We start from the raw sequence: 24,387 nt of genomic DNA, 5'->3' as shown, positions 1-24,387 counted from the left end.
GATTTATTGTTCCTGTTATACTCCTTTATAATCTTGAAATGTACATGCTGGAGGGTAAAGTTCAGCGTTTCGCCTTCTAGTGACTGTTAATGCGCGCTAACTTTGTTACATTTTTAGATTTAAAAAGCCAGGACCTGAATACTGCTGAAAGAGTTAGCCCTAATCGCTTTTCATACCGAGGAGTTCATAAAATTTAAAACCTCGAGAGTTATACGTGAGCGAGTTTGTTTTTCTCTAGGTTTGTTTTTCATAATTTTCACAGTATGCAGTATGCTCGAAGGCTGAACTTACGACATAACAACACACGCTTTGCATGAATTAACCAGGTTCAAAAAATCTCCGCGACAATAAACTTTGTGTAAAGAAACTAAATATGCTCAGACGTTTCGTCTCAGCATGGTTCGTTCTTTAAACTTTCGACCATTATTAAACAAATAGAGAAGCCTTTATTGTGCTCTGTTCTCTTGTAAAGCACGCAGGAGGCGGTAGAGTACGAAGGAAGTGTAGTGAAGCACGAGATGTACTCGCCGAGTGTTTCTCACCAATTCTTGAGTGCTCAAGCCACTTCCAAAGTGCTTCATAACAGAACAGGGCACAGTCAAGGCTTCTTTATTTGTTTGTTTTAAAGGAAAAAATCCTTTATATTCCCTACGCAGTATAATTTCAATTTTCAAAACAAACTTTACTTCCTGAGCGAACAACAGTGTCGTCAGCATACTCTATACTCTCCTAAAGCAGGCTACAATAAAGCAATCAGAATACTCATTAGAGTGATTCAAATGAACTAATTGGTTAAGCACGTCTGAAGCTGTCAAAAATGTTAAACCATCTAAGTTCACAAACTATCAACGCCTACAATCTGCAATAGTTCACAAACTTTATATACTATACGAGTGTCAGCTCTGTTTGATTTTTATTACCGTCCGTAAGTTTATAATCTAACTGAGCGTGATAACCTTCAAAGCTCGGATGTCCATTTTGTTTTCTTTGTTAGGATTTTCGTCTCCTCACACGTTATAATAGTGCAAATTACAGAGCTTGGCATGTTTACAAACCTTTATTTGGTTCTTCTGTTACTACTTGCCGGCTCGCTTATTCCGAAATTTCACTTCCAATTAGCGAAAAAGGCTAGACGTAATACGAATTGGCAGATGGCGTGACAGCTTTAGCTCAGCTCCGTGTTCTGTACTCTGGTAGAACACGCCCTTTCAACCAATGACAGCACGTGTTATTTCCGAACTTCATTGCTGATTTTCACGTGACATCATCAAATTCGAAAATTCAAAAATACAAGGCCACGAAAATTTTTACCCTCATCAGACATATGGGGGTCTAAATTTGTATCTGCTTTCAAATTTTCAGCATAAAAGCGTGCTTGGTTTGGAAACCAAAGCAGTTTGAAGTTCAGAGTTATGGTGGTTGCGTGACATAAAGCTCCGATCGCGTTTGTCGAAAAATATAGACCTACCTGGCGATTTTTAGCCTTTTTTAATATTGATTGTTAGAAAAAGTGTTTTCGTACATGTTTTTTGGTTTAGTTTAGATAACCAGTGGGCTAGATAGCCAAAGTAAGTTCCAGATGTTCTTCACTATTTCCGGCCGCCATGTTGGTGGACCAAAGATAATCACCAGCATGGCGGCTCCATACTGGGCTCTGTAAATTAACGCAAAACATTTCGACGAATATCTTAAGTTTGGGGAAAAAAAAGAGACCTAAAACTTGGAGAAGTGCTTCCTTAACCTTTCTCTTATAACATTGCAATTTCTGAACCTTATCCAGGGAATTTCTCTCTCTCTCGATGCGTAACAATGAAACGACCAATATAACACTTGATAAACACGAGTCACTCTAGATATCAAAAAAGTTTTTTTATTGATTTTGGCAACAAAACGATAACGATAGCTGAACGCTTCCAAAGGAAGATGAAAATAGAACTGATTACTCAGAATATAAATTAGAATCACTCGACTGGTGTTATTCTCGTGGCAAAAACACAAAAGGAAAACAAAGCAATAATTGAGCACTAACACTGCTCTCGATTTCGAGTTTCAAATGATGTGCTCCATACTACATAGCCACTTTCTAACTAAACGTAATATTTCACCAGGTAACTGCCGTAATTTGAAGTTCACCAGTTTTCCTAAACCTGGCTACAGGTTGGAGAATCACACGGTTCGAACTATTGAAGTATTCGACGAGGATCTCTGCATGGCGCAATGCTACCTGGAACCTAACTGCGTCAGTTATAACTTCCATATGATAACACAGCTGTCTGGAACACACAAGTGTGATCTGAATAACGCTACTATTGAACACGATAAAGATCTGGTGAAAAACGAAAGTTATATTTACCGCGGTGCTGAGGTAAGGATGACGCTTATTAGCCAAGAGAATGAAATTCTTTGTCTCGTCGAAGCTTCTTAACAAGACCAAGGATTCCTTAGCCAATCTCCCTACTGTTAATTCTCCTTCCATCCACCAAAAGAAAGGTTATGATACTTACACGTTTAAACTTTGAAATAGAGAATTGGGAGAAGCATATTATTTTTTATTAATTTAATATGACCACCTCCGGAGTTGTTGTGATACATTTTGAGGATTTAGACACATTTTTTCCTCGCTCTGAACAGTGCCACGCGTATAAAGAAAATAAATGTTCAACGCAGACATTTGCGTGCAAAATAAGCGAGCTTGCGTGGAACATATGGGCATATAAATGAGAGCACACACGAGGACCATCACAGAGGACCTATAGATTTGAAAACCTGCATAACATTCAGAACTCGCAAACACGAACGCATGCGCAGAAGGTAAGCACAAAAATTAAAGTGCTCCTATTCTTTTTATTCGTAAGAATGCTTGTGCCAGAAATCCTTGCAAGAATAATGCAACATGCCAAGCTGGGTTTACAGACAGAGATTATCAGTGTTTATGTGTTCTTGGATCTGGATTTGAAGGCCATGATTGTGATGAAGGTGAGCAATCCTCTGCAACTTGTTTCCAGTCAGTAAGATGATAAATTTGTTTTTTCTTTTGACATTTTTTTCAATGAACAACTTCTGAAGCGGATGTCAGTAGAACTGGATACAAATTCTGCGCCAAGATCAGAGATGATACCACCATTCAATAAATTTATCACCGAGACGATGAAAGGCATTAAGATCTCCAATCTTTGCTTTCAGCCTTTTTCTTTTATTTTTTTATCGTCGTTATTATCATTATTATTATTTTGTCTGATTTTCATTTAGATGTAGATGAGTGTATCACCAAAAAACACAGCTGCGAAGGCAATACGACATGCAATAACACCATCGGATCGTATATCTGCAGGCGTAAGGAGGGATATCAAGAAATTGAGACAAACTGCACTGGTAAATATTCTTATCTGACTACAGGAAACGTTAACATAAGCGTTAAAACAACAACCTTGGCATAATTGTGATGCTCACTTTGTTGTCTAAGACATAGATGATTCTTGTAAAGAAACAAATGGCTCTGATGTAAATGCTGAGTGTAACAATACCTTGAGATCTTACAACCACACGTGTAAATATGGATTTCAAGAGAATGAAAACAATTGTACAGGTAACTGTTTTTAACCTATCATGCTTTTTTATTTCACCTTCCCAGTTTTATGAATTGAATGCAAACCATAACAGAACAAAACACAAGACAAAGCATAAAAAATAGGTTCATTTAAAAGATGCTTTTTTCTTAATGTTCTAGACTTGAACGAATGTACTGACGGAACACACAGTTGTGATAAGGATGCTGAGTGTAACAATACCTTGGGATCTTACAAGTGCACGTGCAAACATGGATTTCATGGAAATGGAACTAATTGCACGGGTAACTGTTTGTAACAGATCATGCTATCTTATCTCACCTTACTTTTTGGAGGTGACTTTAAAATAAAAGCAAATCAAGAAATACAAACAAACAAACATTAACAAAACACAAGAAAAAACAGAAAAACAGGTTTCATTTAAATGATACTTCTATTTTGATGGTCTAGATTTGGACGAATGCTCTGACCGAACACACAACTGTGATGTAAATGCTGATTGTAACAATACCTTGGGATCTTACAAGTGTTCGTGTAAAGATGGATTTCATGGAAATGGAACTTACTGCACAGGTAACTGTTCGTAACACATTATGCTTTCTTATCTCACCTTACTTTTCTGAGGTGACTACGATAAAAATAAATCAAGAATAAGAAACATTAACAAAACACAAGACAGAAACATAAAAAAAAGGTTTCATTTCCATGACATTTCTTCCATAATGTTCTAGATTTGGACGAATGCGCTGACGAAACACACACCTGTGATGTGAATGCTAAATGTAACAATACCTTGGGATCTCACAGCTGCACGTGTAAAGATGGATTTCAAGGAAATGGAACGAACTGCATAGGTAACCGTTTGTAAAATATCATGCTATCTCATTACACTTACTGCATGCATTTTCCCATTGCCGAATTTTGTCTTTCGCTTCAACTATCCTATGCTTGGCGGAGAGGTAAACAAGCCTGTAGTTTGTTCCGGTAACGTGGTGTTCATCCTCACGATAGGGCTTTACGATAAGCTTCGTCGCCCAGTTTCATCTCGGAAAAATTATCGGAAATCGCATATCGTAAGGTAGACTTTAAGTAAACCTTAGTAGACCATCGCAGCGAAGTAGACCATCAAGATCGACTTTCGGCTGCTGGTTCAGGAAATATTCAGACAAGTAAGTGAGGCCACTGCCTCCAAACCTTCTTATGAGAGTATCATTCGCCTCTTCGCATGCTTCTTCTAACAAAGCCATCGCTTTTTCTTTCTTCAACTGGCTTATTTCTCATTCTCGTGGACTTTTTTTCTGCGTCGCATGCCTTAATAAGCTGAAGGGAATTATGCCAGTCCGAATTTCTGGCTCGGGGACATGCGAGGGTTTTTCTTGCTTAAACTTCGAGAACATTTTCGTGAAATTCTTTAACAAGTGAATAACCACTGGATATCAATGACGCTAAACCAAAGAAACTGTTTTTTCTTGCGAGATGCGTCTCTATAATCTGTGAGTTACCTTAGCATTGTTATTGCGATGTAGACCTTTCACTGTAGAACGAGAGATAAATGACGTAGAAAGAGCGCAAATTTCAAAACAGTAAACTCGATTTATAGTTCAAGAAAAAGTGGGCTTCGATCGACAAGAGAGCGAAGGTTTGTGACTTTGGATGGTTTTTCGATAAGCTTAAACGACAATAAGGCAAAAGTGGGTGATTTTCTTAACGACACGGAAAACTTTTGGGCTCAGTAAAATCGCAGAGGGAATTTCATTGAGAGACAATAGCCAAAATATTGTCGATCGACAATGGCGCTAAAATATTTTCGAATACACACTGTTGATGATGTCGCAGATAGTTTTTTGTTCGTCTCGTGCAATGATGGCACGAAAGAGCGTGATTTTTAGAATTACGCAAAACGTGCTGAATGGTTAGGAAGTTGTAGAAAGAGTTAATTGTATGGCTCGTGCAACAAGAGCGCGAAAATTTATGATTTGAATGTTTAGTAAGTTGCAAAGGGAGTTCCTTGTGCGGCTTGGGCAACAGCAGCTCGAAAGAGCGTGAGTTTTTTAAAGACGTAATGGATGCGAAAATGTTTAGGCTCGATGAAGTCGCAGAGGGAGTTATGGTTGGTTTCAGAGACGATTATGGCACAATAATTTTTATAAATGTGAATGTTGGTGAAGGCGCAAAGATAACTTCTTGCTTAGCTCGCGCCATAACAGCGCGAAAGATCGTTTTTTTTCAAAGGGACGCGAAGAGGTTCGAACAAACTTCTTAGCATGAGCGACAGTGATGCGAAAGTTTTTGAGTTTTGAATGTTAATGCTCGTATGACAGTACTGTAGCGCGAGGGTTTTTTAAATTTTGAATGTTAAATAAGTTGCAGTGTGAGTTAAGTAGAAAGATAAGGAAAATGCATTTACAGAAATTTCAAAACAGTCCTATCCTCAAAACTCTCCTCAAAGTTTAGGCCTTTTTACTATGAAAAGATACAGGGTTTTTCATCTCGGTGGTGACCAACCTGAAATTTCGGTATCGGAATCGAGAGCAGAAGCAGAAGAGTAGGCCAGGCACGCTGCGGAATTCTAGGTATGTCTAAAGACAAAGTTTGATACCAGGAAAGAGAAGAAAGAAACTCGTGGCACAGGGGAAGAAGCGCTTTTCTCTTTAGCTTCTTTTTAATTCAGGCCACTATTTTGCATTGAGGGAGACACCATAGGGATATGTTTATTCATCCATTCTGTAAAAGTTAACGATTTACGGTTTGTCATCTATTGACGTCAAGATTCGTTCCATCTTCCTCTTTTTTAAAGCATTTTTTAATGGTATTCTTGTCTACTTTGCACAATCTGTTGAGCATTCTTCATCTCATTTCTGTCTCTTAAGATTTCACGAATCTTTTTATCACGAATGGTAAGCAAACTTCTTACTGCCATCGAAACTTTATTCCTGAGAATTTTTTCCTTCTGCTGCACAAGGTAAACCTTGCCATCACGGCGCTTTCTTGACATTTCCCGTCCTCTCCACTTTTCGGAAAAAGCGTCCCGTAGGCCAGGAGGCGTGCATTTTGATTGATTTATTTGTTCCTTCAGCGCCTCTGACTCCTACTGATTTAATCTTTTATTGGATCTTAGGCGATGTATCAACCAAGTATTCTTACTTGTTAGAGGAATTCTCAGGAGATTTTTCTTCTTTGTCTTTTTCTGCCGAATTTACAGGAATCTTTTTCCTAAGTGGTAGTGGGCATTATAAACAATTCCCACTACATTTTTGACAAATTCTTACTAGTATCAAAATTCTCCCTTTTATTTTGTGTTTATTGCACAGGGTTTACAGCTGTGTTTACAAATCTTGGTAAGAGTGGAAGGAAAGGTTCAGAGTCGATTGGTAGTTACTACACAGGTCAGGATCATGACGGACAAGTTGCAGTGTCCAGCGGTATTCAACAGTGGACTGTGCCACATACTGGTGAATACAGAATAGAAGCAATAGGAGCTTCCGGGGGATACGGTGAGGGCAGTATCATCAAGAACGGAGGAAGAGGGGCACGGATGATTGGACACTTTAATTTGACAAAAGATGAGATCATACATGTCCTTGTTGGTCAAAAAGGGAAAAGAGGAGATTACGACAAACAAACCGCTGGAGGCGGAGGAGGTACATTTGTAGTGAAAGAAGACAACACGCCTTTGATTATAGCTGGAGGTGGAGGGGGAATTAAAAATATGTCAGAACAACATCTGGGATGTGATGCGTCCACAAGCACCACAGGGAATGCAGGGGACAACTTGCCATTGGGTTCGGGGGGAAGCAACGGACATGGAGGACATACAAATGGTTGGTGTTCTGGTAGGTGGAGAACTTTCTTTTCACAAATACTAAGATTTTCGTTGCATTTCACTGCCATCCTTCAGGATCTTCAACCAAATGAGAGATTCAGTCGCTAATAATTGGATTTTGAATGATTAATAAAATCAATAGTAATCAAAATTATTTTGAAGTTTTTCTTTCATAATACTTTGGAAACGCCTCATACAAGCAGTTAAAATTCTGTCAAATTTGGCTTTTTCCTTTTTTGACTTTCCTGCACATTTGTCCAATTCTCTACAGCGATCCGCGAATATATGGAAGGAGAAGACATCGAAAAAGATGACAAGGCTTCTTATTCGCTAATTTTGAACCTGGATTAAGTAGAAACACTAAACAGAGAGTCGAAGCGAACCCTAAAGCTGACTTGTCCTCACAAGCTTTTCATTAACAATCTCCATGCAATAATTAAGCCTCAAAAAATAAAGAAATAAACCTCGTTGCGAAACACTGCAATCGTTGTTTGATCGCAATAACTCAAATTTATAGGTGCTATTTTTAAGAGAACCACTGATCACTTTTTTATTGTATCATAGGTGGCGGCGGCGGCGGCTTCCACACAAATGGAGACGATTCAAGATGCCCACCCTCTTTTGTTGTGGTGAGGAGGGGGGAAGGAGGTTTCGGATATCATCAAGGGGGAGAGGGTGGAAGGTATTGGGGTGGGTTTGGAGGTGGCGGTGGTTTTTGTGCACTAGGGAAGGGACCGGGCGGAGGTGGAGGTTATTCTGGGGGAAGTGGTGGGGCTAATGAACGTATTTCCTGTGGGGGAGGGGGAGGTTCTTTTAACGATGGAACAAGTCAGTGTAATGAATGTTGCTATAATAGCGCTGGTCATGGCTGGGTAAACATCACATTTTTCCAATGAAGAGTACATGGCAACACTTTTGTTGACGTTTAGTGGTAAACTACTTTCGCTTAAACGTGTCCTTAATGCAAATACAGTTTCCAATTTGCCAATAAATAAACAGGTAAAGAATTTGCACTTGTTCGTATTTTGCACAAAAAAAATTTGTTAAGTTGGTTCTCCATATTCATATACATTTCAATAACTGTATTTCCTCGAATGAGCATCTGCCAGGCGCTTACTTATAATTTTGGCTAAAGGGAGGGGCGCTTATCGGAAGAGGGATGCTTATTCGAGGGGGGGCGCTCGTAAGGAATCTATTAACCTGTACTAATTCAACTGTAGCTGAAGCTTAAAAAGTTCTATATAAAGTGGCAATACAAATTGATTTTATAGGCAAGGGAGCAGATACCAGGTCTGTCCCAATTGTGCTCGCAAAATGCTGAAAAGGTGCTCTTTGAAATATCAAAAAGTTGCTTAAAAATTGCTTATATTATGAAAGTTGCTACTTAAATTTCTTGAAATTTTGTTTGTAGACAGTAATTAAAAGCTTTATTTTTCGTTCTACACAATAATTTCTAACATCCGCAAGGAAATATAGCTTGAAACTTAGCTTTAAGAAGTTATTTACAAATATGGGTGTAATTAAAGAATACTCTGGAAAATAAAGAAACGAAGATGGATTTTTTTTGGGCTTCATTTCAGCCAATTATCCGTTCTAATTGTATCAGATAAGGATCGCAATAGGCCTGCGAAACGATGTCAAGTAATAGGTTATGTGAGGTTTTTTTCGTGTTTGATATGTGCTCTAAACCTTGATTATGTTAAAAACATTCTCAGAAAGGCAAAAATTGCTCAGGTTTGCTAGAACAGCAACAAATTGCTCCAGACGCTAAAAGTCGCTCAAATGTTGCTGAATGCAAACGAAAGAGGCCTAGTAAGCGCTAATTTGGGGGAGGGCGCCTATTTGAGCGTGGGAGCCGTCTCAGTTATCAGACTAGATCAATTCGGATCTGCTTCATTTGCCATTAATCAGGGTACTAGCGCTTTTAAAATACTTCAGGTGATGGCACGTTCAAATTACGCTAAACTTTATTCACTTTTTAGATAGTCAATTTTATGCCAAAGTCTAGAATAACTTTTCAGGAGGCTCTTGTACTCTTTTACTAAAGTGGAGGAGAATGCTATACTTGGCATAAAGAAAGAACGTTTGTGCCTGATAACGACTAGAAATTAATTATCTAGAAAAATTTTGCTTGCTTCCAAATGCACAAAAACCTTGGAAAAAAGCTTTGTGAGAGTTACAGAAAGGATCTCTCAGTTTTAGTGTTGATCAAATAGTACTTACTCATAATCTTAACATGTTAATAACTATAGTTGATTTAAGTCAATAAAGTGATTTTTCGCTGTTAAAAGTTGTTTTGTTGATTTCAGAGCTCTGGTTATGACAGGAGGTTTGAGTTTAAAAAATAGAAAAATGGGTGTTGAGACTTGGGTGGTGAGTCCCAATGAAATTCCTTTGCAATTAGTAACTTTCAAAGAGGCACAACAGCTACTGTAGCTAGAAGTTACCTCTAGCTGGAGGTAACAAAGGATACTGCAGTCTTCTTAGCAGCCCTTGTCAGGACGTAAGAGACTGGGTTACCTAGAACTCGGAAATTCCTTGGAAATTAATCATTTTCAAGAGGGCACAACAGCTAGCGAGAAGATAAGTTACCTCCACTCTCCTTCACAGCCATTATAGATATAGGAGACTGGGTTACCCATAACTCTGAAATTCCTTTACAATTAAATTTTAAGAGGGCAAAACAGCTAGCAAGAAGATCAGTTACCTTCAGAAAACAAGAGCCTTATTTGAATTTAGCATTGGCTGCAGAGCCATCTTCCCTTTATAATCCTTGACTGTACTTTTTTATTAAATAGAACAGTCAAGTATACTGAAGAATCACAGGGCTTTTTGTCTCATTCAGAAGAAGAGAATGATAATGAGAATTCATCTGATTCTGAATCAGGCCTGGCATCTGGACACAACACATCATCATCATTATCAGTTTCCACTGACGGGGATAGTGATTCACTCATACCAACAAGTGAACTATCAGATAGCTCGCATCAAATCAATAACAGTTCAGATGAGCTATCGTCAAGTAACAGTGATATCATAACATGGCGCACAAGCTAGATATGTTTGATAACCCTCTCACTCCTATGAGTGATCAAGACAGAATTTCTCCTTACAATATTAAGCAATATCAAGCAAACAAGTGATGAGAATTAAAAAAATTTATATATATCAATTATATGTATTAGTTCATCCAATACCAAATTCTCAGAACTAACATCATAAGAATTATAAAACAGAAAGTTAGAAGTTCAACAAAACAAATAAGATCTTGGGAGTAAAAGGGTCAAGTTCTTGTTATTTTTTTTCTGTACAATAGAGTTCTATCAATTCAAATGCTCTCTAACGAGAAAGACTGGAACTTTTGAAATAAATAATATTCATTGATAAAATCAGTGTCTTCTTGTGTCTTTTCCTTGTACTTTCACTGCATCATCCAGCTACTTAGGGATAAGAATAATCTAATTTATCAACAAGAATGTGTTATCTTCAGTTGCTATAGTACCAAGGTCTCTTTAGTTAATTGATTTACAAGGAAATATATAGTAACCAAAAGGTAGAATTCTAACTTGAATCAGATCTTTATCCTGGATACTTACATTCATATGACTTATGGTTTATTGAATTTGAACAAAATAGTTAATCAGTGAAACTTTAACCCTTTAACTTCCAAGATGTGATTGTCAATTCTTCCCTCTAGCTGCTAAACATTTCCTTGTCAATAAGTTACAAGAATTTGGTGTTAGATCAGGATAAAAACTTTCACCTGATGAGTGTGAGTATTCTTAGTACCTATTTCATGGATAATGGATGGATTTTACAGGGAGAAGTTACAGGTCCATCACTTCTAGGAGTTAAAGGGTAAAGTACTCATTTGCTCCGTTTTGATTTGATCAGTAACAGAACTGTCAACACATCATCATTTCTTTGTAATATTATTATGTTGATAGAACCCTGCTCAAAACTGTTTTGCTTTTCTGTCTCCTGTACAAATTTGAGATTGAGGAAGGTGGTGATTTACAATATCATTTACAAAATAATTCCATTTTCATTTTTGCTATTTTCAAAAGCAATAGGTAACCTTGACTTCCAATAAGTTAGTTTCCAGTAATTTATCCCTTTGGTGCTTTTAAGACAAAAGTTGTGGCTTTGCTGTTCATGAAACACACATCAAAGTGCACTTTAAGGTAAAGAGCTGTACCTCAGTCTTATAAAACAGTTATGGTAATCACATCTCGCAAAGTGGAGAAATTTAAAACATGTTGTTTTCATCTTGGTGCTGATCTACCGGACTGCCCCTGTCGACCCTGACTTGAGTTTTGAGTCTTTCCCAGAGGTGGTTTCTTTGCCTGGGATAGCTTACTCTTTCCTTTGTCAGTTTTACCTCTAAAGAGTCTGTTTACATCTAATGAGTTGAAAGGAAGATTTGTAGCAGACTTATTTCTTTCTGTTGAATTTGGCTTCTGTTGGGCCTTTTGCTCCACATTGGCCATGTCAATGGCTAATCTAGTTGGTGCATAGAGATTGAACCATTGCTGTAAACAGAAGAAATGATTTCCCATCAGTTTCCACCAAGTTTCTGCAGAGATACCAACCCTCAGAAATAAGTAAGGAACTTTTTAACTGCAAAAACCATGAACACCAAAAGAAAGAGTCTGCTCTGAAAACTTCATTGCAAGTTGCTCTTCCTTAAGTGAATGCTAGTATAATGGAAGTAACCTCTGTGCACTTCCAAAATTTTTCCAAACTGTTTCTAGTACACATTTATCATAAACTTCAAAGTTGAGAGAATTAGAATTTCTGGTGTCAACAGTCTTTCCCAACAACACATCATATTTACCACTCAGTCCATGGGCTCAAATCAGGGCCTTCCAATCCAGTGCATCTTCAGTCAATAATAAGTGATTGATTAACTTGATACAAAATCACAAATTAAGTTATGCCTACCTTTGTTTCTGGACTTAGACCTGTTGCAGTAAAAAGATATTGCCAGAGAGGAAGGCCAAGATGTACTATCATCATTCTGAAATAATCAGTGAAAGATGAAGCAAGATACCACCATTCCAGTGAACGATCAAGAAACCAGATCTCAGGTTGTCCTGTTGTTACTCCTGAGAAAAGAGGATATTGTGATAAGGATTGTCAAGTTCTTACTTCTCTATTTTGGACACATACCAAAAATCCTCTAATTTTGAGAACTAGCAAACTTGCAGAGAAGAGACAGAAAAAATGATGGATATTCCAATACCAAGAACTTAATTGATATAAAAGAATGTCTATGTTTTGGTTCTATTTTATCCTTGGTTCAAATTTTATTTTCCTTTGTTTCAAACTTGTTATCATATATTACAATACCCAAAAACAAAAGAAAACAAAATTTGAACCAAAGATAAAATTGAACCACACATCTATGTCAACCATTTGGCAGCTTGGAAAAATCTACGACTTTATTTGAACTGTCCAACTTCACCCACCAGCTTTGATGTCTTTGTAAACCAAACAGACTTTACCATAGCTGTCACATGGATCCAGCTCAAAAACCTTGCAGCGATTATCAAAGTGTGGTTTTATATGACCTTGTGAGGAATTGAAAACAAAGGAAAGAACATCATCTGATGATCACTAGCACTTCTCAGTTTTAGCTGGGACAGATCTTTATTATTGACAAAATCATGGTATTCAAGGTCCTGTTTCAGTGGTAGATCCAGGGGGGTAGGATGAGTGGGGTTCAGATCCCTCTCCATCAGATCTGACAAATTTTTGAAAGAAAGCTTCTTGAAATGTGGGATCACATATTACTTCTTAACAAATATATTCACTTGGCCTGAATCATTCCTTTGCTTATATATGTTAGGGTCCAACATAAAGAAAAATAGTTTTTTTTTTTAAATCAAAGGATGCTTCTCCTCTCCCCCTCCCTCTGTCAAATTCCTGGATCTGTCCCCATGTTTGGTCAATACCTTGGCCATCTTCTTCATCTGAATCAGTATCTAAATCAGCCAATGAGGGTTTGTCGTCACTAACAGATGTTGCTTTAGACAGCAACACTAGACCTGTAACAGGATTCAGCTCCATTTTTCCCAGTGGTAAAACACTCCCTGATAAAATGGAGAAAATAGATATGAAACAACGAATCAAACAGTCAAAATGTTCAGTGATGATTCTAAGAAGTCTTGCGAGCCAAGTGACCCAAAACTCTTTATGACCTGCAGCTTGTGAAGGCATCACGAAACATTTACTTTTACTCGCATTATTTTTTCAAAGATGCATTGTCAATAATTACCATCAAACTTGATGCTCCACTGAATTAACAGTCCATTTGTTGTGAGGAAAAAACTCTTCAAGTCCTCTGGCAAGATACACATGTTCTTCTATCAAATATACAGTGTTGAGAATGGTATGTAATCGTTTTTTGCTACTCATGCATAACACACTGGTCTATATAATGTAACTTCACACGATAATATTTATTCAGAAAATGAATTATTACCTGCTCCCAAGTAAAGATAATGTGTTTTTCCGCTGGTTGTCTATCAAGTAGACGGACATCTGTTACACCTGGCTTCTTTTCTAAAAAAAAATTAGAATAGCGGCATATTGACAGGTGAGCTTACTTCAGAGTTTACCTTGAGTTTCATTAAATTTAAATCAAAGATTTGCATAAAAGTTAATTACCTGTTTTCTGTTAAAGTAAGTGTAAATTAAGTATTTGAAAAGAGGACTTACCAAGCGATCGAACTACTCCCAAAGTCATTGAATCAAATAATTCCCTAACTCGACTTTGTTCACTCGAGGACGCCATCTTGAATCCCAGGGCAACAGTTTTGGTTAGTTTTTGTCTCCAATAGGGAGGAGAGGGTAACGGAAGGATTATCGCGTTTGTTTTACTGGATACTATTTATTTGTAATTTTTGATATTTATGAAATTTAAAAATTCAATTTTTTCTGTCACACTAGAAAATTAAAAATTTAAAAAACAAACAAAACAAGTGAGGAACAACAATTAAAAACAGGCCTTACCTACCTGCCCATGTTCACCTCAGAGAGCAAAATAAGCCGGGAAACTGGGAAAGAGGAGATGAGTTTTGTTCAAAATGGCGGCAAATTTGGACGAGTCGCTCGAAGACAACATTGATCAATTACCCGAAACTGCAAATCCTGTACCACCCAGAAGCTTTACTGTAGAAAACGAAAATTTAACCAACGAGGAAGAACAGTTATATGAGATTGAAGAGCACGAAGACGAAGAAAGAAACCCTCTTTTGGAGCTGAAAAAGTGCAAAGAGTGGCTGCAACAGCAGAAGATAAACCATGAGGCTGAATTACTTGTCCGTGAGTTTATTTCAACAACATTTGGTGTTAAATAAGCTTCTATGATTCATGAAATGCCGAAAAATTCGGACAGCTCTACCACATGAGCGTTAATCAGTGTACAGCCATCCAAATGGACTGTAGCCGAAATGGAATGGGCATGTACATTTCACGTAGACCAGTCGATTTCCCGGCTGATTAAAAATTGTAAAGAGCAAGTGCATCCACTTAATAGAAGTTTAAATTTCGATTAAATATCAGAGCTATCAATCAGCATGAAAGTACAAGGCAACAAAGGAAAGGAGGCGGTCTGATTCTCGTGGACGCTAAGCTGTTTTCAGGAAATTGTTTGTGTAACCGGTTGATGTCGGCGGCTTAAAAGAGGGTTGACTGAAATTGATTCAGATGGTTATTTAACCTTTTACAGGTGGTGATGGCATCTTAAATTGCACGTGCAGATGTGGCAGATTAGAGTGCTTTGAAACATACATAAACTTCTGTGAGGGGAGGGGGGAGGGGCTGAGCTTCCCTCTTATTTTCGCTTGGAGGAGCTGTAGCTTCCCCTGCCCCCTCCTGCTCCACTGCCTATGGTGTGGTATTGGAAGGGATTAACTGGAGTGCCATGAACTAAATTGGCTGAGTAATGATAACTGGATAAGTAGATAGCCAAGCTGGTTGTGACTCTGTTGTCGTACAATCAGACAATCACTTTTGACATTTTTTTTCCTTCTTTGCCATGATCAGCAATGCAATTTTTCAAAACTGCACCTAATGGTAATCTCTTATAATAGTCAATTAGATGGTATGTTTCACGTTGCAATTTATCATGAATAATTTTTACAACTGAGGATAGAAATTAATATTAAGCTTTTCTGCACAACCATCAACATTTGATCTGAATTAATTTCTTTTGTGAAGGACGCCTCCAGCAATGTGAGGACCAACAGCCTTCTACAAGTGTGTCATCGCAGTCTGATCTGTATGAAAGGTGTGTACAAATAAATCTCTGATTGAACAAAATTTAGGAGCCATGTGCAGGTTTCAATTTGACAGTCAAGCTTACCTGTAAGCTTAGGACATAATTTTAAAGAATATTTGTACAGTATTTTAATTTCATAATTTAAAGCATCTGTGGCTGAATCTTGATAATGGCAACAAGTTTTTGAATTTTGGTTTGTCTGATAGTATATTTATATCAAATTTGGATTGATATATCAGTTGCTGAGTTGATAGTTTTTTATATATATCTAATCGCATGATCAGTTGTGCTTGGTGTATAGGGATATGCTGTTATAGAGTTAATAGTTATTTATTTTTTGTCTCTCTCTCTTTCCTTTTAACTTTTTTTTGTTAATGTTTGATATAATTATAGAATATCTAAGTTACAAGATCAGCTGTATTCCCTCTCAACTGCTCGCTCATACAAGAAGCTTCTCCTGGACAGGTCAGTTACCTTCAATCTTAACAGTTATAACTTTTTTATGTTTTAGTGCCTTCCTTCAGAGGGAAAGGAGTTGTTCTGAATGCTGTGTGTTTGTTTTGTTGTCTTGTAGGCTTCTGTGTGGTGACCGGTTGATAAAAAAACTGTTCCCAGATGTTGTGACAGACTCACCAACAGAAGAACAAACTGAAGAAATGAGGTAATTATTTATAACGTATAAAAATTTTAAGGAAGAAAATAAAGGGATCAGTTAATCCCACAGGCTTTTAAGATAAGAAAATTGGTCGTGAAGAATGGATCCATGAGGAAATGCTTTTAAAAGCTTTGAAATGTGAGGCACAAAACCTACAAATTAAATTAATTTGATTTTGGTTTATTTCCCAATTTAATTCACACCCAATATGAAATACCCCCTGTAAGAAAGATGACTTTAATCCTTTACACCCTAACATCAGTATGCAAGTTCTCCATACTGCTCTCTCAACATTTCCAATGGTACTTACCAAGAGAATTTGTCAACCAATCAAGAGCTTCTTGAATTTGTGATCATTAATTCTTTATTCTTTTGACCGAAATTTGTTATTCAGGGATGATACTGTTGGAAGAAATAAGATGCTTTTTAGTTTTAGGTGCTGATTGACATATACCTTGTGCATGAGAATATATCTTTTTTGAAAACAAAAACTTGTTCAAATTTGAATTTGGTAAGGTGTAACAAAATGTGGTGCCTTTTTAAAGACCTTATATTGAGTTTGTTAGCTCTGTAATGTTGTGTGGCAGAATGCTCAACATTGTCAATCAATTTTAACAATGAAAGTGAATATTATTTAGCATTATTGTTGAAGAATTTTAATGATGTGAAACCTTTTTTTTTTCAGGATACAGGGAATAGTTTCCGTGCATTAATTCATTTATTTTTAATGTTTTTAATTTTTTTAGAGCTTTTGTTAAATTATGTGAAAAACAGAACAAGCTTAGCACTGAGATTCTTGTGGAACATGAGGTTTGTTTTGGAAGTCTTGACTTATGAGACTTAACTGTGCCTCTGAATAACATGTCAACTTTGTGGTTGAGCCAAAATTGTGATTTGTCTTAAGCTGTCTTCAATTACCTTCATTATGGCAGCAATTTAAAAGCGGAAACAAATAAAGTAGACCAGAATCCTCTAATTTCATTTTATGACATATGAAACTTTGTCTATCTTGTAAAGTTTAAGTCTTATCAACCTTACTGCCCCATTTCATGCTAGAGCTTATCCTGATTTCTTTGTCATAAAGCAACCAGTCTGAGAATGACTGAGAACACCCTTCCCATAAAGGTTGCTTTTGTATCACAGGTAACCAATGTCTGCCAGTACCCACTGTACTACTGGGGGGAGAGGGGTAAGGGAACGATTGTGGTGATGAGGTGTCTTGCCCAAGAACACTCAAGAATACAATCAGTGACCCAGACTTTTAGTTGCGAAGTTAAGCGCACGGCCCACTAAGCCGTTGCATCATCCATTGTAATGATATTTTTATATCGTCATCGTTTTTTTTCCATAGACATTATCGGAAGCTCAGACTCTTTTGGACAAGCTGAAACGGCAAAGTTATGGTAAGGCATCTCACCTGAATGTCACAACATTTAACCATTTGGAGGGAAAGTTTTACTTTCAATTGATATGTTAATTTTATGATTGAAACATGATCAATTTTTTTCGGTGTTCTCCTCTTTCCCCTGCCTCTACCATAGCTTGCAGACAGGACACCGTTATTAGCGCTGCAGCACGCGCCTTTTTTCCACCAACGGATAGATTTGAGACGAGTTGGGGTGAGGTTTGTCAGGGGTGTGGTCCTCACTCTCGGTTCTAGACCCCTTGTAGACGTCTCGCTGACTCGCGTTACCGTCAAGGCCTCATACTTTCCTACGGGAGAAGAAATAATAACGAGGGCTTATGGGCTACATCTACTAAAAGCGTCTCTTTTGCTTCATTTTTAACGTGAAATGGTACATGAACGTCAATCGAATCTTTTTACAGAGATAAAAAAGGAAAACCGAGGACTTATGAAACACCTTCAGGTAAGAAGACTAATATTGTGATTTGCATACATTGAATTGCAGCAATTTGTTTTAACTATTTCTCATTTCCCGTGAGGTTCTAGATTGCGGGATTCAGTGGTATTCTGGTTAAACAGTTGTAGCGTTTGAACACAATAGTCGCATAACCCCAACGTTAGGCCAGTCAGAAAGCTTTCTTTTTTTCTTATCACAATTAAATGAAACAAACCTGCGGGTGATAAGTGAAAGAAATCATATCTGCAGGACAGCTGAAATGAAAGACATCGCAGGAAAGAGGCCTGAGGAAATTCAATCCCTGCCAAGAGGGCGAGCGAAACAAAAAACATTGTAAAGAGGCGATATCAACTTTAGACAGGCCTCTTCAACATATCTCTCACTCATGCTGGTTCTCCTCTCTTCCGACAGAAACTTACAGACGACAAGGAAAATGCTTCTTCTGACCCTTCAGATAGCAGAGTAATCCAAAAGTAAGTGCAGAATTTCTTATGAAGCACATTAGTTATGGACATGTTGAACATTTCTCCTTGGAAAATCAAACATAATATATCCAATAGAACCAAATTTATAACTCTTTCCCTAAAAAGTATCATGTCGCGGCTGTTAAATCAACTGTAAACTTAGCGGCATCAATTTTGAAACAGCTATATTCAATTAGTTAAAATTTACTGTTCTGCGAGGCTTTAACCGGAAAAGGTAAATGCTAAAGTTGAGGGAAGATCTACCGATTTATTTCGAGGGTCCCCAAAAACTGTGTGACGGGATTTCCACATAACACCAGTATAGTGATATCGATTGCCATGATTCAAACTTCAATCCTTTGGTCAACACATGTGAGAATCGATCAACTGCAGAGGGAGAAAGTTGGTTTTTTTTAGCGCGCCGAGGGTAGCCGGTCAGAGCGCAGAAGAACTGTTTCCAGCCACAATTATCATTATTATGGCCCCTTCATTGAATCAGACGCAAAAATAAAACCAATTTTCAACGTGGTTACTTGCGTTTCACGCTCTTTATCCAGTTATCTACTTTGATGTCTCCGTGATTGTTCCATGTATCTTTCTTCCGAGAGGATTTAACGCTTTACACCTAACACATCAGTAAGCATATTCTCCATACTAGTCTCTATACACTTCCCATGGTGCAGACAAGGAGAATTTGTTTAACCCTAAAGAGCTTCTCTACTTAGTGATAATTTTCTGTACTCTCGTAACCCTAACATTTAATTCAGAAGTGATATTATCAGGAGAAATTAAATGCTAGTCACTCAGTAGGGCCTAAAGTCTTTAGGATTACCTGAGTTCTAGTTCCAGGACACTCGCTGCTCTATCACTAACATCGGAAAGAGGTTACCAGAGTTGATTACAGTAATAAATAGGACAAAAACTGGTCGCTCGGAAAAGCTACCGGAACCGAAAGACCGGCGGAAATTAATTTTTAGCGACCGAAGTTTAAACGTTTAGCGAATTCATTCGTAAGGATAACGAGCCATTCTTATTTGGTGGTGTTGTTGTCTTATTTGCTCTTTTTGAAAATTTTTCATAATATTTTTCATGGTGATTTTCGCAAAGTTATGGTCTTTTAATGGATTAGACATTCATAACATCGTCGATAAATCGTAAAATGGTTACAAATACCAACGTCTGTACAGTTACATTTAAAACAAAGCCCCCTTTTAATTGAACAACACTAAAGTCATGAGAATAACCAGAATGATCTCAAACTCAGGAAGCTCTTGATTGTTAGAACAATTCACCTTGTAAGTACCGATGAAAATGTACAGAGAACAGTATGAAAAACAAGCATACTGATGTTAGGGTGGAAAGGGCTGTTAAATATCAGTAATTCACATTTAACAGTAAAAAAAAATGTAAAAAAAAATTGGCTTCTCACTGTAAGGTTTGACGGAGTTGTTTAACCTTATTATCACCTAAGGGAAAATTAATTTTGTGGAAATCAGTGCTTCACTTGATTGATAACTAGGAAGTTGCCGCTTATGAAATTTAACGGGAATTTAATTAGAGAGCTATTCCATTGATGAAGTGTGAATTTCTTCTAATAAGATAACTGTGAGATACCTCAAGTTACTTCGTCCGGCGAAGTAACTTGAGGTACTTGTGGTAGTTTATCTTAAACAAGACAAGCTACCACGAGGAATGCGAACAGCTTAACCCTTTTACAATCTAACATTAATATGCATATTCTGTCATACTGTTGGCGCTGATAAGGAGAATTTGTTCAACAATCAATCTTTTAAACCTAACAAAGTGTTTTATTTCCCAGGTTAAAACAGCAAATTGGACTCACAGTAGAAAAAATAGACATCCTCAGGAGTGTGTTCCAGGTTTGTGCACTTCAATCTCTTAATAAGCTCAGAGTTTACGACCTGAGGTGATAAAAAAAAGGAAAACATAACTTTGTAGCCTAATGTTATGGTTAGATACACGCTCGATATGAGCTAAGTGTGCGGACCATGTGAAAAGGTTAACGGTATTTTACGGTCTTCACGGCCCCGTGACGTGCGAAACGTAGCCTTGGACCCTATTAACTCGGAGATGCACTAAGGGTGACGCTGAGTGTCGGAACGTAATTCTGCCGCACTCTGATGTCTTCATATGTATGTTCCCTACGAGCTCAGTGAAAGAACCGTGAGGAAGGTTACCGGTTTGTACGGCACGTTAAGGGGCGAGCGAAACAAAACCCTGTTCCCTGCTATACTGAGGTGCACGCTTCAAGCGAGTTCAGCATACGAACTGTAAGCAAGGATGATGGTTTTTACAGTCCATACAGCGCGCACGAAGCAAAACCATGTATCTTGTTGTTATCCTTAGATGTTCGCTCCCTATGACCTCTTCGTATGGACCGTAAGCGAGGTTAACAATCCATACGAAGCGTACGAAACGTAACCCTGTACTCTGATGTCATGATACGATGCACGCTCCGTATGAGTTCAGCAAACAGACCGTAAACAAGGTTATAGTTCATACATTTCGTAGTGAACGTGCGAAATGAAAACTTGTGTCCTGATGTTATAGTGAAATGCAAGCTCTGTTTGAACTCCGTTCGATAAGATTAACTGGGTTTACAGTAAGTCACGGTACGGGGAACACGAATGCTAAACCTTGAACCATGATTTTATGGTGAGATGTACGGTCCATAGGAGCTTTGCGCACGAACAGCGAACTACACTCTCGGACAAATTTGTGGGGAACCTGCCTCCCCTGCCTCTCTCAGTGACAATTAACAACATTGAAAAGCGGAGGGGGGTGAAAGAAGATTATAGACGTTGTTCCAGAGAAGCGACCCAACTACAGTCGAACCTGTATTATGTGGTTACCCACGGGGAATGGCAGGGTGACCGTTCAATACATGTTGACCGCTTAAGACAGGTTCTGTAGAATAGGGGTATGATAAAAAACGATTAAAGCACTATTTTATGTTATAATTGACCGCTTATGCACAAAAACTCGCTTCAATATACTATCAACTTTGATTTCGGGAGATGAAAATGGATTGAAATTTTCTTGAAAGATTATTCTTAGTCTATTTGAGTGGTCCCACTTTAAGTGACCGTTCAATACAGATGAAAGATCAGTAAAGACTCAGTAAAGGGTGATCACGACCTCTAATTAGAAGTGACCACTAAACATAGGTGAAAATTACAGGAATTAAGTGGGAAAATTCATGACTTTGACAACCGACCGTTAAATACAGGGAATCGGCTTAACCCTTCACCTCCCATGAGTGATCAAAAGAGAATTTCTCCTTATGCTATCAATACAATATCAAGCATGCAAGTGATGAGAATAAAGTAAAATATCAAGTTGGAGATTATTAGTTAATCCAATACCAAATTCTCCAAATTGACATCAAAAGAATTTTATGTCGGATAGTAAAGAGAATTACCAATGAGATCTTGGGAGTCTAAGGGAATGTAGGTTACCTGTTTGAATGGAACACGCGACCTGTCATCAACAATTATAGTTCAGTAAGGCTGCGGCAGTGTTAGACTTGAACGGTATTATATATGAAGGGCTTGTTTAAAAGTCAGTAGTCAGTAGTTTTGCAAAGTATTGTATGCACTGTAAACTAATCTCAAACCTTTATCCTAATCACTGTCTCCTTTTGATTCTTAGAAGTGTCTTTTCTTTTCTGTTTTTGCAATGATAGTAGCCGGTAAATTCACAATGCATCAGAGGTGTCCTAAGTGACAACATTTTTGTTTCAGGGTATTGTAGTAGGAAGTGGTATTGACTGGGCGGTGGACGAAGAGATGCGACGTCTTGTTGTTAGTCTTGGAGAGCTACTAGAGTTTGCGACATGACTTGTCCTCGTCCGACAGCAAAACTGAGCTTCCCGTCGCTCGCACTAGTAGGAAACAACTACTGAGCTAGTGGAGTGTCGAAATGAACTCACAAAACTTGAATGTCTCACACAGATATTTATTTGACAATGATAACATGGATGGCTCACTTTTTAGTCAGGAGTTGCATCTTGGCCCTGCTGTCTTACTTAATCTTTTACACCCTAGTATCAGAATGCTTATTCTCCTTACTGTTCTTTATAAACCTCCTATCGTGCCAACCAGGAGAATTTGTTCAACAATCAAGAGCCTGTTTAGTTGGTGATCGTTTCCTTTATTCTCCTGACCTTAATCATAGAGCGTCTCATCGTGGCCTCCATGATTAGCTAAGATGCGAACATACGGCATAAAGTAAATACTTAGTTATATTATACTGCTCTTCAGTGACTGTAATCTATGTTCTTAAAGGTTTTTGCACATTGTATCAGGGTCAAACAGACACTGTAATATTATAGACTATTTGTACGAAAACATAAATATACGTTATTGATCAAGCTTGTGAGGTCAAGATGGCAGGATATTGGCCGAGTTCTTTTTTCAATGAAGTTAAAAAAACAATTCCGAGCTCTTACCACTGAAAACCTTCTATTTCCCTAATTGTTAGCCAAGAAGCAGATGGCTTTTGGATTTTCTCACACGATTGTTTTTTTCAAAACATGATGATCAGGTTTTAATATCGTTTAGAATCTGTTTGGTTTCTACATCATACAGAATCAATAACTGTTTATCACAGCATGATAATAATAATACAAATCTGGAATTCGTCGCGTTTCACAGCATTGCTTTGATTAACATGAAGTTTTTTTTCTTGCTCGGTGTATCGCAATCAAACTTGTGCCACGAGGTTCATGGTGTGTCTTGTCTGTCGGATCTTCTCTCATATGCAAAATGTTATGGAGAACATCCGATGTAAATTGCCAAGCTTAATTCAAACCTTTTGCTAATTAGCGCTATCACAAGATAAGAAGAACGCACGAGATAACTGAATATCAGATAAGCTCAGAAATGAATGACAAATCTAAACTCAGCCGCGGCTACAAGGCTGTTCTATGGTTTTAATAAACTTTTCCATGGGTGGTTTCTGATTGTGTAATAGGCAGCTGTGCCGGGAGGCGAAATCCAACCACGAGAGCCTGCTCCAGGCTGAACAGTCGGCGCTGAAAGGTCTTACGGGCGGCGGTCTACAGCCATTATTGAAACCCCTCCGTGTGTCACTTGGAGTGAAATAACTTCGACTGATACACCTTTTTTTTTTTTTTTTTTTTTTTTTTCAGCCGCATGTGGTTTTATGAATCCTTTTTTTTGTCTCTCGTGGCTAAGATCAGTGACTTCTGTTATCTCGAGGTGGTGGAGTTATCAAAACCATTAGATCTCTTTATTGCTTTTTGAGTGAGTGTAACACAAACAGCAATTCATCATTAGACTGTCATCGCGTTCGGTATCAGTGACTGTTGAATGGATGTGAGGACACATTCAGTCATTGTTACGGCAGTGTGCCACAGCTAAAAATGCTACGAAAATGGAAAGAATTCTGTGACTGTAGCCTTAAGGCCAAAATTAGCAACCTGGTAGTATATCAAAGGGCTCGGGAGTGAGACAAGGGTATAAAACTTGCGTGCGGGATCGAGGCTACCTCCAGGAATAGCTACCATCTGCAAGCCATATGAAATAGTTGTTCATTTTATCTCTGTATTGGTCTTGAGTCGGTACCATGTGTTGGCGTGATTCTGCCTCAAGTTTACCGGGTTGTGGGTGCTTTAGCTAGCTGTCACTATTTAACCTTTCCTCGTTAGAATTGTTTAGATTCGATTTTTCAATGTAGCAGCCAAAA

General features: G+C 38.0%; 3 protein-coding genes across 3 annotated transcripts in view; 2 read left to right on the top strand and 1 right to left on the bottom strand.

The window, feature by feature from the left end:
• LOC149046525 (uncharacterized) overlaps positions 1 to 8,425 on the top strand; it is a 9,278-nt gene extending 853 nt beyond the window's left edge. The window contains exons 2-7 of the mRNA XM_089205603.1: positions 2,109 to 2,365; positions 2,856 to 2,976; positions 4,017 to 4,139; positions 4,298 to 4,420; positions 6,878 to 7,399; positions 7,954 to 8,425. Of these exons, the coding sequence (XP_089061729.1) occupies positions 2,109 to 2,365; positions 2,856 to 2,976; positions 4,017 to 4,139; positions 4,298 to 4,420; positions 6,878 to 7,399; positions 7,954 to 8,285 (1,478 nt within the window). The 3' untranslated portion in view covers positions 8,286 to 8,425. The remainder of the gene's footprint in view (positions 1 to 2,108; positions 2,366 to 2,855; positions 2,977 to 4,016; positions 4,140 to 4,297; positions 4,421 to 6,877; positions 7,400 to 7,953) is intronic.
• A 913-nt stretch (positions 8,426 to 9,338) lies between these two features.
• Positions 9,339 to 14,238, bottom strand: LOC113680237 (tubulin polyglutamylase complex subunit 2-like). The gene is made up of 7 exons (XM_089205554.1): positions 14,113 to 14,238; positions 13,877 to 13,956; positions 13,670 to 13,757; positions 13,347 to 13,484; positions 12,861 to 12,962; positions 12,334 to 12,497; positions 9,339 to 11,921 (listed from the first exon to the last, which is right to left on the bottom strand). Exons 1-7 carry the CDS (start codon positions 14,186 to 14,188, stop codon positions 11,655 to 11,657), a joined length of 915 nt encoding a protein of 304 aa, XP_089061680.1. The 5' UTR covers positions 14,189 to 14,238; the 3' UTR covers positions 9,339 to 11,654.
• Positions 14,239 to 14,404: 166 nt separating this feature from the next.
• On the top strand, positions 14,405 to 23,632 carry LOC113680235 (uncharacterized). The gene is made up of 10 exons (XM_027197253.2): positions 14,405 to 14,718; positions 15,616 to 15,685; positions 16,070 to 16,141; positions 16,251 to 16,337; positions 17,078 to 17,141; positions 17,683 to 17,734; positions 18,159 to 18,199; positions 18,605 to 18,666; positions 20,477 to 20,537; positions 22,422 to 23,632. Exons 1-10 carry the CDS (start codon positions 14,481 to 14,483, stop codon positions 22,515 to 22,517), a joined length of 843 nt encoding a protein of 280 aa, XP_027053054.2. The 5' UTR covers positions 14,405 to 14,480; the 3' UTR covers positions 22,518 to 23,632.
• Positions 23,633 to 24,387: the final 755 nt, after the last annotated feature.

The sequence above is a fragment of the Pocillopora damicornis genome, chromosome 4 (assembly GCF_964200805.1).
Source record: "Pocillopora damicornis chromosome 4, jaPocDami1.2, whole genome shotgun sequence".
Lineage (NCBI taxonomy): Eukaryota > Metazoa > Cnidaria > Anthozoa > Scleractinia > Pocilloporidae > Pocillopora > Pocillopora damicornis.
Note: the sequence above shows the minus strand (reverse complement) of the source record. Positions and strands in the feature narration are given on the sequence as shown.